At 39.2% G+C, this 12,675-nt stretch overlaps 1 protein-coding gene across 2 annotated transcripts; it reads left to right on the top strand.

The window, feature by feature from the left end:
* The first annotated feature begins 997 nt into the window (after positions 1–997).
* LOC141627389 (uncharacterized) lies at positions 998–12,070 on the top strand. Of its 2 annotated transcripts, XM_074440683.1 has the most exons (7): positions 998–1,353; positions 1,441–1,638; positions 7,670–7,758; positions 9,092–9,156; positions 11,336–11,434; positions 11,536–11,571; positions 11,696–12,070. In XM_074440683.1, exons 1-4 carry the CDS (start codon positions 1,328–1,330, stop codon positions 9,109–9,111), a joined length of 333 nt encoding a protein of 110 aa, XP_074296784.1. In that variant the 5' UTR covers positions 998–1,327; the 3' UTR covers positions 9,112–9,156; positions 11,336–11,434; positions 11,536–11,571; positions 11,696–12,070. The 2 variants fall into 2 exon arrangements, with proteins under 2 accessions (XP_074296784.1, XP_074296785.1); XM_074440684.1 differs by lacking the exon at positions 11,536–11,571.
* Positions 12,071–12,675: the final 605 nt, after the last annotated feature.

Below are 12,675 nucleotides of genomic sequence, written 5' to 3'. Positions count from 1 at the left end.
CTGCTTAGCAAAACTTTGTTTTACTAATCTGGAATGAAACTGGAACTGGTGCAACGAAACTTTGGTTCGTTGGTTTGAAACTGTCATAGTGAAACTTTGTTTCACCGGTCTGGAACTGGTATAGCCAAACTTTGTTCAAATTTGATGCAGTTCGAATCGCATGACAAAACTTTGTTTTGTCAAACTGGAATGAAGTTGGTAAAACTTTGTTTCACCAATTCGGAAACTGGCATGGCAAAACTTTGCCGGTCTGAAATCTGGTATAGCCAAGCTTGGCTTAGCTGTTCTGGAATCTGAAATAGCCAAACTTTGTTTAGCTGGACTGGAATCTGGTAAAGCAAAACTTTGTTTCGCTTAAAAGTGAACCTGCAAAATTTGATTTCACAAGCTCGAATGCGTGTCAGGGCCCGCCGACCGAGGAATTCAAAATTTTATTTTGAAAACGGACTAGAATGTAAAATTTGAATTTACAAACTAGAACTTGCAAAATTTTATTTCGCAAAAGGCTAAGTTCAGAAAATTTTATTTTAAGAACTCAGATGCATGTCAGGGCCTGTCGACCAAAGGATTTCAAAATTTTATTTTGAAAAAGGATGGATAAGATCGTAAAATTTTATTTTACAAACTTTGATGCGTGTTAGAGCCCGCCGACCGATAAGTTTGAAAATTGCAAAAATTTATTTCGCAAAAGGGCAAGTTCAGAAAATTTTATTTTAAGAACTCAAATGCATGTCAGGGCCTGCCGACCAAAGGATTTGAAAATTATAAAATTTTATTCGCAAAAAAAGCAAGGTTTAAACTTGACTTCTCAAAAATAGTAAGTGTAGAATTTTATTTCACAAAAATAGAAATGTATAAAATTTTATTACCGAGTAAGACATACGTTAAACACGCTTACTTAAAAAGACGAATGAAAAAAGATATACGGGTACATCTATTTTGCCCGTATGGAGATGGATCATTTTTGTTGACTCACACAATTGTAATTGACGTATTCATTATTGAATATACTCCACAAAGTTTAGGGAGGACGAGCTTCATTTTGCTTCTGACCAAACTTTACTTTCCCCTTTTTAGTTCAATTTCTTCATTTCATCAGAAACCAGTAAATTGTCCTCTTCTTTGATTTGATTTTTTTTTTCCTTAATTCATCTATTGTTGGTCCGAACATTAAAGCCCAATCGTCCTCGGAGATCAGCGCCTATGCCGCCGTAGCCATCGTCCCAACTCTGTACCGGCAACGAGGTGACTGCTCGCTCCTGATATGGGATGCGATTAGCGGTTTTCTGCCGCCATAGCTGTTGTTCGAGCCCCCGATTGCGATCGGATGACCGATTACGGAACTCCATCGAAGTAAGTACCACTTTTTTTCGATTGATTTCTAATTTGTACTCTTTAAATGATTGCTAAAACGTACTATTCTGATTGGGACGAGATCAGCGTGGATTGCGCCTTGGCCGTCATTCCAGTACTTGATTGGCGACAAGATGGTCGGCGTCGAGCACCTTTGTTGAACGGCTCCGATATGGAAGGAATTCAGCGGAGGTGTGCGGAATTTGAGCCCCGATGGGTGACTGGATGTCTGATGAAGGAGCCCCATCGGATCTTGTATGTTTTGATCGGACTTTCTGTCAGATTGTATGTGTTTCTCCCTCCTTATTGAATGATTTCATATCTCAAATTTTTTTTTGCCCCTTTCTTTTGCTTTGTTTATATTTTGCTTGATCTCAGGAACAAATTCATGTGCTCACTGATGATGCATGATGATGTTAATCATGTATGATGATGCATGATAATATATGGTAGATGATGCATGATAATATATGGTAGATGATGCATGATGCATGACACTAATTCTAAAGTACTTACTGCAATGAATACTACACTTAGCTAATTGATGATTAACTAAGTTAACATAGAGACGTCTCACATTTCCTTACTAGTCCTGTTAAAATATCTTGATTTTCAAAACGTGCTATTAAGCATGATCCGGAGAGGGGCGGCGCATTCGAATTCGGATAAGAATCCCGCCTTTGACCCTGCTTTTTTTTCTTAGAAAGTTCAGCTTATCGACTTCTACTAGAATTCTTAAATCTCAGTAGCTAATCTGCATCTGACAAGGAGGAGTATCTGGTAACTCCGTATTTAATACGAATAAAGATTTCTATTAGCCCCATGCTTTCTTCTCTTTAAATAGCACTCTTCTCTTTAAACTTCTCCATCTCAAAATTTTCTCTTCACTCACAATGTCTCAAAATTTTGAAAACGCTCTAAAATTATGGCTTGACAACCTCACGAAGGATGAAAAGGACTACGTCATTGGTGTTCAGCTGGGACCATTGCTGCTATCACTGAAACAAGTTAAGATCTCCTGGGAATTTTTACGCGCTGCTGCTTTATTTTGGGATCCTAAAGTTCACGTGTTCCGCTTTAGGGATCGTGAGATATGTCATATGATGGAGGAATTTAGTGCCATCCTAGGATCATCTGTTCAATCTTCTCCCGCGCTTCCTAGTCTCGATGATGATTTAAGAAAAGACTTCAAAGATTATCTGGGCATTACTACTCGTGTTGATGAATTTTTGAACGGACGTAGGGTAAATCTATGTCGTCTGATCGCGTACTTCACTTCCCCTAGCTATCCCAGGACTGTGATTGACTTCCGTTATAAAAAACGGGCATTGGTGTTATGCTTGCTCAACCGTTATCTATTTGTAAGCCCTTCCAATGTTTACAGACACGGCTGCCTTCTAAGAGTAGTAAAGCACATGCGTAACGACTGCTCACCTATGCCTCTGGTCTTAGCTGAAACTCTTCATTGCTTAGATACCATACGACATAATCCAGAAGCTCCATTCTGCGGTAGCCCTCTGTTACTTCAGGTAATTTCTTGTGTCATTCACACAACTCACATATTTTCCTATTTCTGATTCCTTTTCTTTTTTTTTCGATTCCTCTCTTTTTTTTTATTCCTTTTTTTTTCGACCTGGTGTGGGTCATCTTATTTCTTTTTTTTTTCTGACCTGGTGTGGGTCATCTTATTTCTTTTTTTTCCTGACCTGGTGTGGCTCATTTTATTTCTTTATTTTTCCTGACCTGGTGTGGGTCATTTTATGTCGATAAATCTTTATCCTAGGTATGGCTACAAGAGCGTATGCGGCTAGTTGAACGACCTCTCGATCCCAAATCTTATCAACCTCATAGCTTCGCTGGCAGACAAAGAGTTGTGAAAGGGGAGAAGCCACTTAGCTACTGGAGGGAATGGATGAACAGTGGGTTTCCAATTCGTTAGACTATATCATGGTGGCACATCCCTGCTATGACGGCCCCGCGATCCTCTATAGCATACTATAGACTACCTGGCCTTACTCACTCCTCTTTCATATTTCCTTCTCGCTTGTTACGACAATTCGGGCGAAAACAACGAGTACCTTCTTTAGATACTATTTATCCTGGAATTTCTCCGATGACCCATTCTTATCTGCGAATCGGTACCAATCTTTGGAATGCACGTAGGTTTGGACTATACAAAAGGTTCCTGACTCAACCTACATAAGCGATCATTATAAGGTTTGGATGACATCACACTCTATAGAGGAACGCGAATCAGCTCGTCAACCGGAACGTAGGTTGCAACTTGATGCTATTGAGGTGGGAGAAGGACCTGACCTGACTCAGACAAACTCTAAGACTCAAGACTCTAGTAGAGGACACAAAAGTGGAGGTAGTGGAAGTCTGGTTTGGAAAAGAAAGAAGGATCAGAATTACCCAGATGATCAGAATGAAGCTAGAAAGAAGAGTACAATGGCTAACGAACCTAAGAAGTGACAATAAGTGGAATCTAGAGCCTTATAAATGTAGTTGTAGCTTATTAGGATTGAAATAAAGGGATGGATTATGAACTCTACAAACCTCAAAGTTTGTGTAGGAATTTTTTTTTTTTTTACTGCCATGATAACTCTAGATATAGAATATGAGGAACGATTGTTAGTTTTCTCCGATTAGTTGCCACTTTTTTTTTGAAAACTCCTAATTGGGAGCGATATATATTGATAACAAAACTTGCTACAGATTCTAATATTTTTTTTTGAACCTGTTACTTTTTTCAAAGTTTTTTTTTTCTTTTTTTGTTTTATCTCCTCTTTTTTTTGAAAAAAAAAAAAACCTGAGAGGGGTCTCCATTCTGAATTGCTGCCCACTTTGTTTGTATCCTTCTTTGTCTTCTGCTTCCTTGTTCATTCATTCTGTTGTGGCTGTCCTTTACGTCTGACTGCTTCTACTGGACTTCATTCATTATTTTTGGCCTTGGTAGGGGTCTTTTCTCTTTTGTTTAATAATTTTTTGTTTTTTTTGTTTTTGGACCTGGTAGGGGTCTCCATTCTGATTTTTTTTTTTTTTGCGATTTGGCAAGGGCTTTTTACCATTTTTCTTTAACTTGTGATGGGTCTTCAACTTGGGAGTGATGTGTATCTTCCATTAGACCTGAGAGGGGTCCTTTTGGTTTTTTTTTTTTTACTGTTGCTGCGTTTTTTTATTTTACTCTTTTACTTAACATTAATTTTTTTTTTTTCGACCTGGGAGGGGTCTTTTTTTTTTGGTATACTTACACATGATATTTCTTCAACTGATCAAGATTGGTTAATTGACTGAACTCAACCCCTTCTATGTCTGTCAGTTGCACTGCCCCTCCTTTTAAAATCTTTTTAATTATGTAAGGGCCGGCCCAGTTTGGTTTGAACTTGCCTCTCGGGTCTCTGACCGGTGCCCGTATTTCTTTAAGAACTAAATCTCCATCTTTAAAGTTCCTTGCCCTGACCTTTTTATTAAAAGAACGAGAAATCCTTCTTTGGTATAACTGAACTTGGTTAAGAGCTGCTAGTCTTTTCTCATCTATTAATAGCAATTCTTCATATCGAGCTTGTACCCAATCCACTTCCGGTATTTGGCTTTCCAATGCGATTCTAAGAGAGGGAATTTCAAGTTCTATAGGAAGTACTGCCTCCATCCCGTATACTAGTGAGCATGGTGTTGCACCGGTTGGTGTTCTAACCGACGTACGATATCCCCATAAGGCGAAAGGCAACTTTGCAGGCCAATCATGATACTTTTCTGTCATCTTTTCAATTATAGTTTTCACATTTTTATTCGCCGCTTCCACTGCCCCATTAATTTGTGGTCTATACGTAGACGACTTACGCTGCTGGATCTTGTAATGCGTTAGTAAGGCAACCACATCTTTCTTAAAATGGGAACCATGATCACTAATCAACTCATAAGGGACACCATACCTACAAATTATATTTTCGGTGATGAACTTGGCAACATGTTTAGAAGTCAAGGTAGCATAAGACGCTGCCTCAACCCACTTAGTAAAGTAGTCGATTGCTACTAATATAAATTCATATCCTCCGATTCCTTTAGGAGTGATTTTGCCAATTATATCTATGCCCCCATATTGAAAATGGCCAAGGTGATGCCAAATTGTACAGCAATGAAGGTGGTATATGCTGTGCATTGGCATAAATCTGGCATTTATGACACTTCTTAACGTACTGAGTACAATCATGTTCCTGTGTCGACCAAAAATATCCTATCCGCATTATCTTTTTTGCTAACATTCGACCGTTAATGTGCGGTCCGCAAGTACCATTATGCACGTCTTCCATAATTCTTTGAGCTTCCTTTTCATCCACGCGTAAAAGGAGTACCCCTTGCTGAGATTTCTTGTACAATTTTCCTTGACTAAGAATAAATTGTGCTGCAAACCTTTAGATAGCGCGCTGCGTCCTGACATCAGAATCTGGCGGAAAGCCTCTTCCTAAATGGTAGTTCAATACGTCTATGAACCATGGTGCGTCATCACCAGCTACTGTATCATCAAGGGCCATACAATATGCTGGTTCCTCTCTTCTTTCAATGCATAATGGGATATTTTCTAATTCATTTGGAATATTGATCATCGACGCCAATTTGGCTAGAGCATCTGCAAATTGGTTTTCTTCTCGGGATAAATAAATGAACTTCGGATCGTCAAAATGCTTGAGAATGGTTTCTAGGTATGTTTGGTAAAGGGCCAGGCCCTCACTTTTGACTTTCCATTTTCCCAATATCTGATTTATAACGAGTGACGAATCTCCGTATACACTTAAGTTTTTAATCCCCAAGGCTGCTGCCGCTCGAAGTCCTAATATACACGCTTCATATTCTGCTTCATTATTTGTGACGCTAAAATCTAACTTAACTGAAAGAGGTGTATGTGCCCCATCTGGTGAAATCAAAAGTACCCCTATGCCATATCCCTTTTGATTGGATGCGCCATCGAAAAATAACTGCCACGCTTCATCATCTATAACAAATATTTCCTCGTCAGGGAAGTTGTATGCTTCCTGTTTGTCTTCTGAAATGGGAAAATCAGCTAGGTAATCAGAAATTGCCATTCCCTTAATCGATTTAAGAGCCATAAATGTAAGATCGAACTCAGCAAGCATCATGGTCCATCTTGCTATTCTGCCGCTAAGAACTGGCTTTTCAAAGAGATACTTGAGAGGGTTCATTCGTGATATGACATGAATTGTGTGGGTCAACATGTAGTGCCTTAACTTCTTAGTGGCCCACACTAATGCTAGACAGGATTTCTCGATTGGAGAATAATTGGTTTCGTATTCCAGGAATTTTTTGCTCAGGTAGTAAATTGCTTTTTCTTGACCATCCTGAACTTGTGCTAACATTGCACCCATTGATGTCTCGGTTACTGTCAAGTATAAGAGAAGTGGTAGTCCAGGTCTTGGAGAGACCAGGATTGGTGGGTTTTCTAAGTATTTTTTTACTTTTTCAAATGCTTGCTGACATTGTTCATCCCATTCAAGGGATGCCCCTTTCTTTAGTTTCTTAAAAATTGGTTCACACACCATGGTAAGCTTGGATATAAAACGACTAATATATTGTAACTGCCTCAAAAATGCCCGAACTTGCTTCTCTGTTTTTGGTGGTGGCATATTTCTAATTGCTTTGATCTTGGATGGATCAGCCTCAATGCCTCTATTACTAACAACATATCCTAAAAGCTTCCCAGAGGTAACCCCGAAAGCACATTTTTGGGGATTGAGTCGAACATTATATTTCCGGAGTCTATCAAAGAATTTTTGTAATGCGGTTGTATGACCTTCCCTATCCAATGACTTTACTATCATATCATCTACATAGACCTCGACCTCCTTGTGCATCATGTCATGCAATAGCGTTGTAGCGGTCCTTTGGTAAGTGGCGCCCGCATTTTTAAGTCCAAATGGCATAACCGTGTAACAATATGTTCCCCATTCAGTGAGGAATGTAGTTTTCTCCATATCTTCCTCGGCCATTTTAATTTGATTATACCCCGCGTAACCATCCATAAAAGAAAGTAGAGCGTGACCAGCCATGTTATCCACTAAAATGTCAATATGGGGTAGTGGAAAATTGTCTTTTGCACTTGCTTTATTAAGGTCCCTATAGTCAACACACATTCTGACCTTTCCGTCTTTTTTTGGTACCGGAACAACATTTGCCACCCACTCGGGGTAGTTAGCTACTCTTATAAAACTTGCATCTAATTGCTTTTGTATTTCCTCTTTTATTTTTAATGCCCATTCTGATTTCATCTTTCTAAGTCTCTGTTTTATGGGTTTTGCAGCAGGATACAGTGGGATAGTATGTTCAGCAATTTCTGTGTCTATGCCGGGCATATCTTTATAAGACCAGGCAAACACGTCGCGATATTCTGTGAGTACTCTAATCAAACTTGCTCGTTCTTCTGAGTTCAGTGACAACCCAATCTTTATTTCTTTCTTTTCTTGATCTGTGCCTATGTTTATTAATTCCGTTTCCTCGATTATTGATGTTTTATTTTCCTGATGTGTTAATGCTTTTATTATATCTTTTGGCAACTCATCTTCATCGGAAACTAAACAATCAGAATAAGAAATGGGAGGGGTAGGAGAACCAGACAAGTAATTGAAAGCTATTTTATTATCCTTGGAAAGAAGTACATTAAGGAGTAGATCACTGGACTCGGAATTTGAACTTGAATTAGAATTGATAGGAGAACTCCCCGACTCAGCATGAAAAGAAATATGGTTAAACCCCGACTCATTTTGGACACTAGACTTGATGATACTGACTCGATAGGGGTATTGAAGGGTGAAAACCCCTGCTTGCACTCGATCGACTCTGTCTCAGACTCGGTTTCAGATTCGGGTTCGGACTCAGCTTCCTCAAACATAGGCCCTTCTCCCACACTGATTTTAATACTCTTTCCATTAGTTGTAGTCTACTTCCAGGTTTTACGCCATCCATGCTCCATGTTATTGTTGCAATGGGTTGTGATTAGCTTAGAAGGGTCAAAGTTGCTGTCTTGAAGTGCCATGACAAAATGGTCTGAGTGTTTTATGGGTGCCTGTCCAAAGAGTAAACCAAAGGCATTATTATTTGTTTTTGGAATCCAATCTTCGGTTGGCAATTTTAATGGGAGGGGAAGTGCCTCCTCATAAAAGTAATGTGATCCTCAAATATTTCAAACCGGAACTTTCTGTTTTGTCCTTTCGACAAAGAATGGTTCTGGAAAGTTAAAATATGGAAAATAATCACCTTCTTTGACAAATTGTCCATTTAATGTGTGTGGATATGCACCTATTATTTGATTTGTAGGTCTATTGTCTCTCTTAGCAGCTTTTCCCTTCATTCTTTTTGTCAATGCTTCTCTTATTTCTTTCTTGGATGGCTGAAATCCTAAACCGAAGAGGTCGTGTTTGATTCGGTTAAGTGAAGGGTCAGATGCCCTTTTGGGAGTCTTACCAAGTGTTGTCCCATCCATGTAGCCGTTGTTTTTCATTATTAAGTTCACAGTAGTATTTGCATAATAGGGGCTAATTTTTTTATCAATGGGTTGTGACTCGTCTTCTATGAAAGCGACCTCTTCGCTGAAACCCCATAGGTCCACGTCATCTTCACCATGGTTAACTTGCAATACTGGATTGGGTGTGATTTCAACTCTGGCAGGTGATGCATCTAGAGTAATTACTGAACCTTGAATTATCATTTTGACTTTTTGATGCAGGGATGAAGATATGGCATTAAGCTCATGAAGCCACGGCCTTCCCAGAAGAAGATTATATGAGGCAGGTATGTCGATCACCAGAAACGTGACTTTCTTTTCTAAGGGTCCAGTAGTTATATTAGTTGTTAACAGCCCCAATACGTCTCTACGTGTGTTGTCATATGCACGAACAAGCCGATTAGTCTTCTTAAAGTCTTTTTCTTCAAAGCCTAAAGCTTGGGTCATTACGAGTGGGCATAGGTTTTCTTGTCGATCGTTATCAACTAGTGAGAGGGGCACATATTTTTTGTTGCATAGTGTAGTTAGGTGGAGTGCCTTATTATGCTTTATACCCTCTGGGGGTAAATCTTTATCAAAGAACGTGACCACGGGCGCCTCTCATTCGTTGTCAAATAAGCGGCCAATTCAGTAGGAGTAGTTTGGATGGGACACTCATACTTGTCAATGTATTTAGAATAGCTTGTCTATGTTCCAGTGAGTTGCATAATAAGTCCCAAACAAGAATGTCGACTTTTAATTTCTTGAATAACTTAATGACAAACATCATCTTCCGTGCATTTTTATTTTCCCCTTCTTTACTTTGCATAACCTGGGGTGGGCTTGCGTCAGTAGGTTTATAGTGCCTACCCGACCAAGTCAAATGTTGTACATTGTTTGGTCGAGTTCGAGATCGTTGTCGTCTTTGCCTTCATTATCTGCACAAATGTCATTAGATACTCTTTCTTCATCACCCCAAATATCATGAGTCGTATCATCATCTTCCCATTCGTCCTCCTCATCACTCACCCATAAACCCATAACATCATATATAAACTGAGTCGGGTCAGTATAAATAGAATCATTAGCTGAAATGGCCAGAACATCTCCGAGTGGATTTTTATTATTGTTTGGCTTTCGGGCTGCTTTGGGTAAAGGGATAGTGCGATTATCAATCAAATTTTGGATAACATGCCTTAAGGTGAAGCAAGAATCCGTATCGTGCCCTTTACCTCTGTGATATTTGCAATATTCATTTTCTCTCCATTTCGGACTTTTGTTTGCTGGATCTGGAGTGGGTCCAATAGGTTTTATATATCCTTCCTTAATTAATCGGTCCAGTGCTCGTGACAGGCTCATACCTAGATCGGTGAACTCCCTTCTTGGTTTTTGTTCCACGACATTTACTGAATCTCCCCCTTTAGAGGTTGAAGCAAAATTTTTCTTATCTTTGTTAAAGCAACATTTGGACTGATTTTTGGCGGTAGACTCGACAACATCATCTTCTATTTGTATACCAATCTTGTTTAGTCGAGCAAAGGATTCAATGCCTGCATATCGCAGGTGTGATTTATAAGATTCCCGTAAATGTTTCACAAAAATATCCATCTGTTGGCTTCGGGCGCTCTTTCAATCATTTTTGCAGCTTTACTCCTCCACCGAGCTAAGAAATCTGTAAAACCTTCTTTCTCAGTTTGCTTCGTAACTTCTAAATCCCGCCTTGTGATCAACAAGTCTGCATTGCTGGAGTATTGTGTCAGAAATTCTTTTTTTATGTCTTCCCAGTTAGATACACGTGTAGGATCTAGGGAGAAAAATCAACTCCGGGCTACATCTTCTAGAGTAGAAGGAAAAATAGCCGGAAAAACTGATGCATCGACTTCTTTTAAGGCCATTGCTTACACAAAACTCCTTAGGTGGTGAGCTGGATGCTCGGTACCCTTGAATTTTGGTAGGTCAGCGGTCATAAATTTAAAAGGTAGTCTGCCTCGCATGTTCGGCATGTTACATTCAACATCGAGTAGGTCAGCATACTTAGTGTTTCTTTTGATAAGTTTCTCCATGTCCTTGAGCTTTTTGGTTAGGTCATACTCACCACTACTGTCATCCTTGATTTTGTCTTCTATGGATGACAATCAGTCGGTCAAAATGGATAGAGCATTCTTAAGGTCTTTGACTGATTCTTCGAGCGACATGATGACTGGTGGTTGGGTTACAAGTACGGCTTGCGGTATACTAATTAGTCTCCCTGTACCTTTCTCTCGTCCCCAAGCTGGAGTGACTACTAAGTTTGGGTCTTTTTTACGCCTCCCTATCCTGGATCATGACATCTTAGCTTTAGAAAAGGATTTTATTTCTTTTATAACAGGACTAGAATGGAGTATGTGAATGCACATGTACAACTGCTTATAATAAAAGTTTTATTACTGTATGAGATCTGGACGCAAATGTCTAATTACCTCTTTTTTTTTATATATATATGCTTAGGTACTACTACTTATGTACTGGACTGGGAGTATGCAAAGGACGACACTATATGCAAATGCTGACAGGAAATGCTGCCACTGCCTAGGTACAAGTCCTAAGGTATATACTCTATATGAGGCAAATGTCGAACCACCTATAAGTCTGAACTAAGTGATGCATACAAGATGTAATGCATGTATTATTATTTTTTACATATGTAGGACTGATCGAAGGTCTGAAAGACGGACTGACAGACGGTGAGTGGGTCTGAACTACTCAGACACATGCTATACTTATGATGTTATAAGTAGACGCTTATTCTATTTACAAAAGGAAACTTTAGACGTGCAAGTATTGATTTTAGACTTGTCACATGTGCAGGTGTGACAGATGGACTAACGTGCTGACGGACTCATGAACTAATGCTCTGCACTGTGGACTAGCTAAATGCAGAACTTATTAATATGCCTATTTACTGTCCTAGACTCCTAGGTGCCTAATTATGTATGCAGGCATGCCACCTGCTGGATGCAAAGACTAAGGTAAGTTTTTTGCCTATACAGGAAGGTGTGCTACTGTATGTGCTATGCAGACACTAGAACATAGATGTTTTTTTTCTTTTTCTTTTTTATATACCTGATGAAACCTAAAATATGTAAGGACTCAGCGTAAGGTTTTAATGTATAAGTGCGTTCGCGCCAGACTGTTAGCTGAGGCACGTCTATTTATATGTAAAGATATATTTTTTTTTCTTTTTTTTTTTCTTTTTGCTAATTACCAATATAGGTAAGATTATAACAAACAAGACATACATAATATGACCTAACAAAAGTTCTACGGGATCTATGGTTAGGTTTGCGGGTTGGAAATTGGGTAATCACAACATTAAAATACCCGAGGGTATCTCTCGCTTTTGTGCTCCTCCAGTCATATGGACCAGACGAGTTGCCAAAACGCGACGTCATGAGATGGAAAATATGTGTAAGGCCTAGTCGGTCGAATGGACCTTCTAAGTATACAACATACTTACCGAGGGTAAAGTAGGGTAGCTTAAATGACGTTATATTGGCTAACGGGGAGCCTACGCCTTTTTTGTCTCAGAATAATATACAAAAAAAATCGAGAAACAATTAGAAATAAGCACGGAATGGGGAAAAATAATGATAAGCAAGAGTCCAGACAAACTAATTATGCAGTATAACTTCGTGACTTCGAATACTCAAATAAGCGTGCAATCAGTATTTTCTTCTAATCAACATGCGTTAGTTGTGCCCGAAAGGCGAAAACGGCGTCAAATATATATTATTACAATTAAATTTCAAGTCTTACCCTCTTAATAAGTCCCCAGCGGAGTCGCCACT

This window comes from Silene latifolia, chromosome Y (genome assembly GCF_048544455.1).
Source record: "Silene latifolia isolate original U9 population chromosome Y, ASM4854445v1, whole genome shotgun sequence".
Lineage (NCBI taxonomy): Eukaryota > Viridiplantae > Streptophyta > Magnoliopsida > Caryophyllales > Caryophyllaceae > Silene > Silene latifolia.
Note: the sequence above shows the minus strand (reverse complement) of the source record. Positions and strands in the feature narration are given on the sequence as shown.

Coding starts and splice junctions, on each gene's coding strand:
- LOC141627389 (XM_074440684.1), top strand. CDS start 1,328: ATGACCGATTACGGAACTCCATCGAA. Junction 1,354..1,440: donor GATTACGGAACTCCATCGAA/GTAAGTACCACT, acceptor GGACGAGATCAG/CGTGGATTGCGCCTTGGCCG. Junction 7,759..9,091: donor CAAACACGTCGCGATATTCT/GTGAGTACTCTA, acceptor TTTTTGATGCAG/GGATGAAGATATGGCATTAA.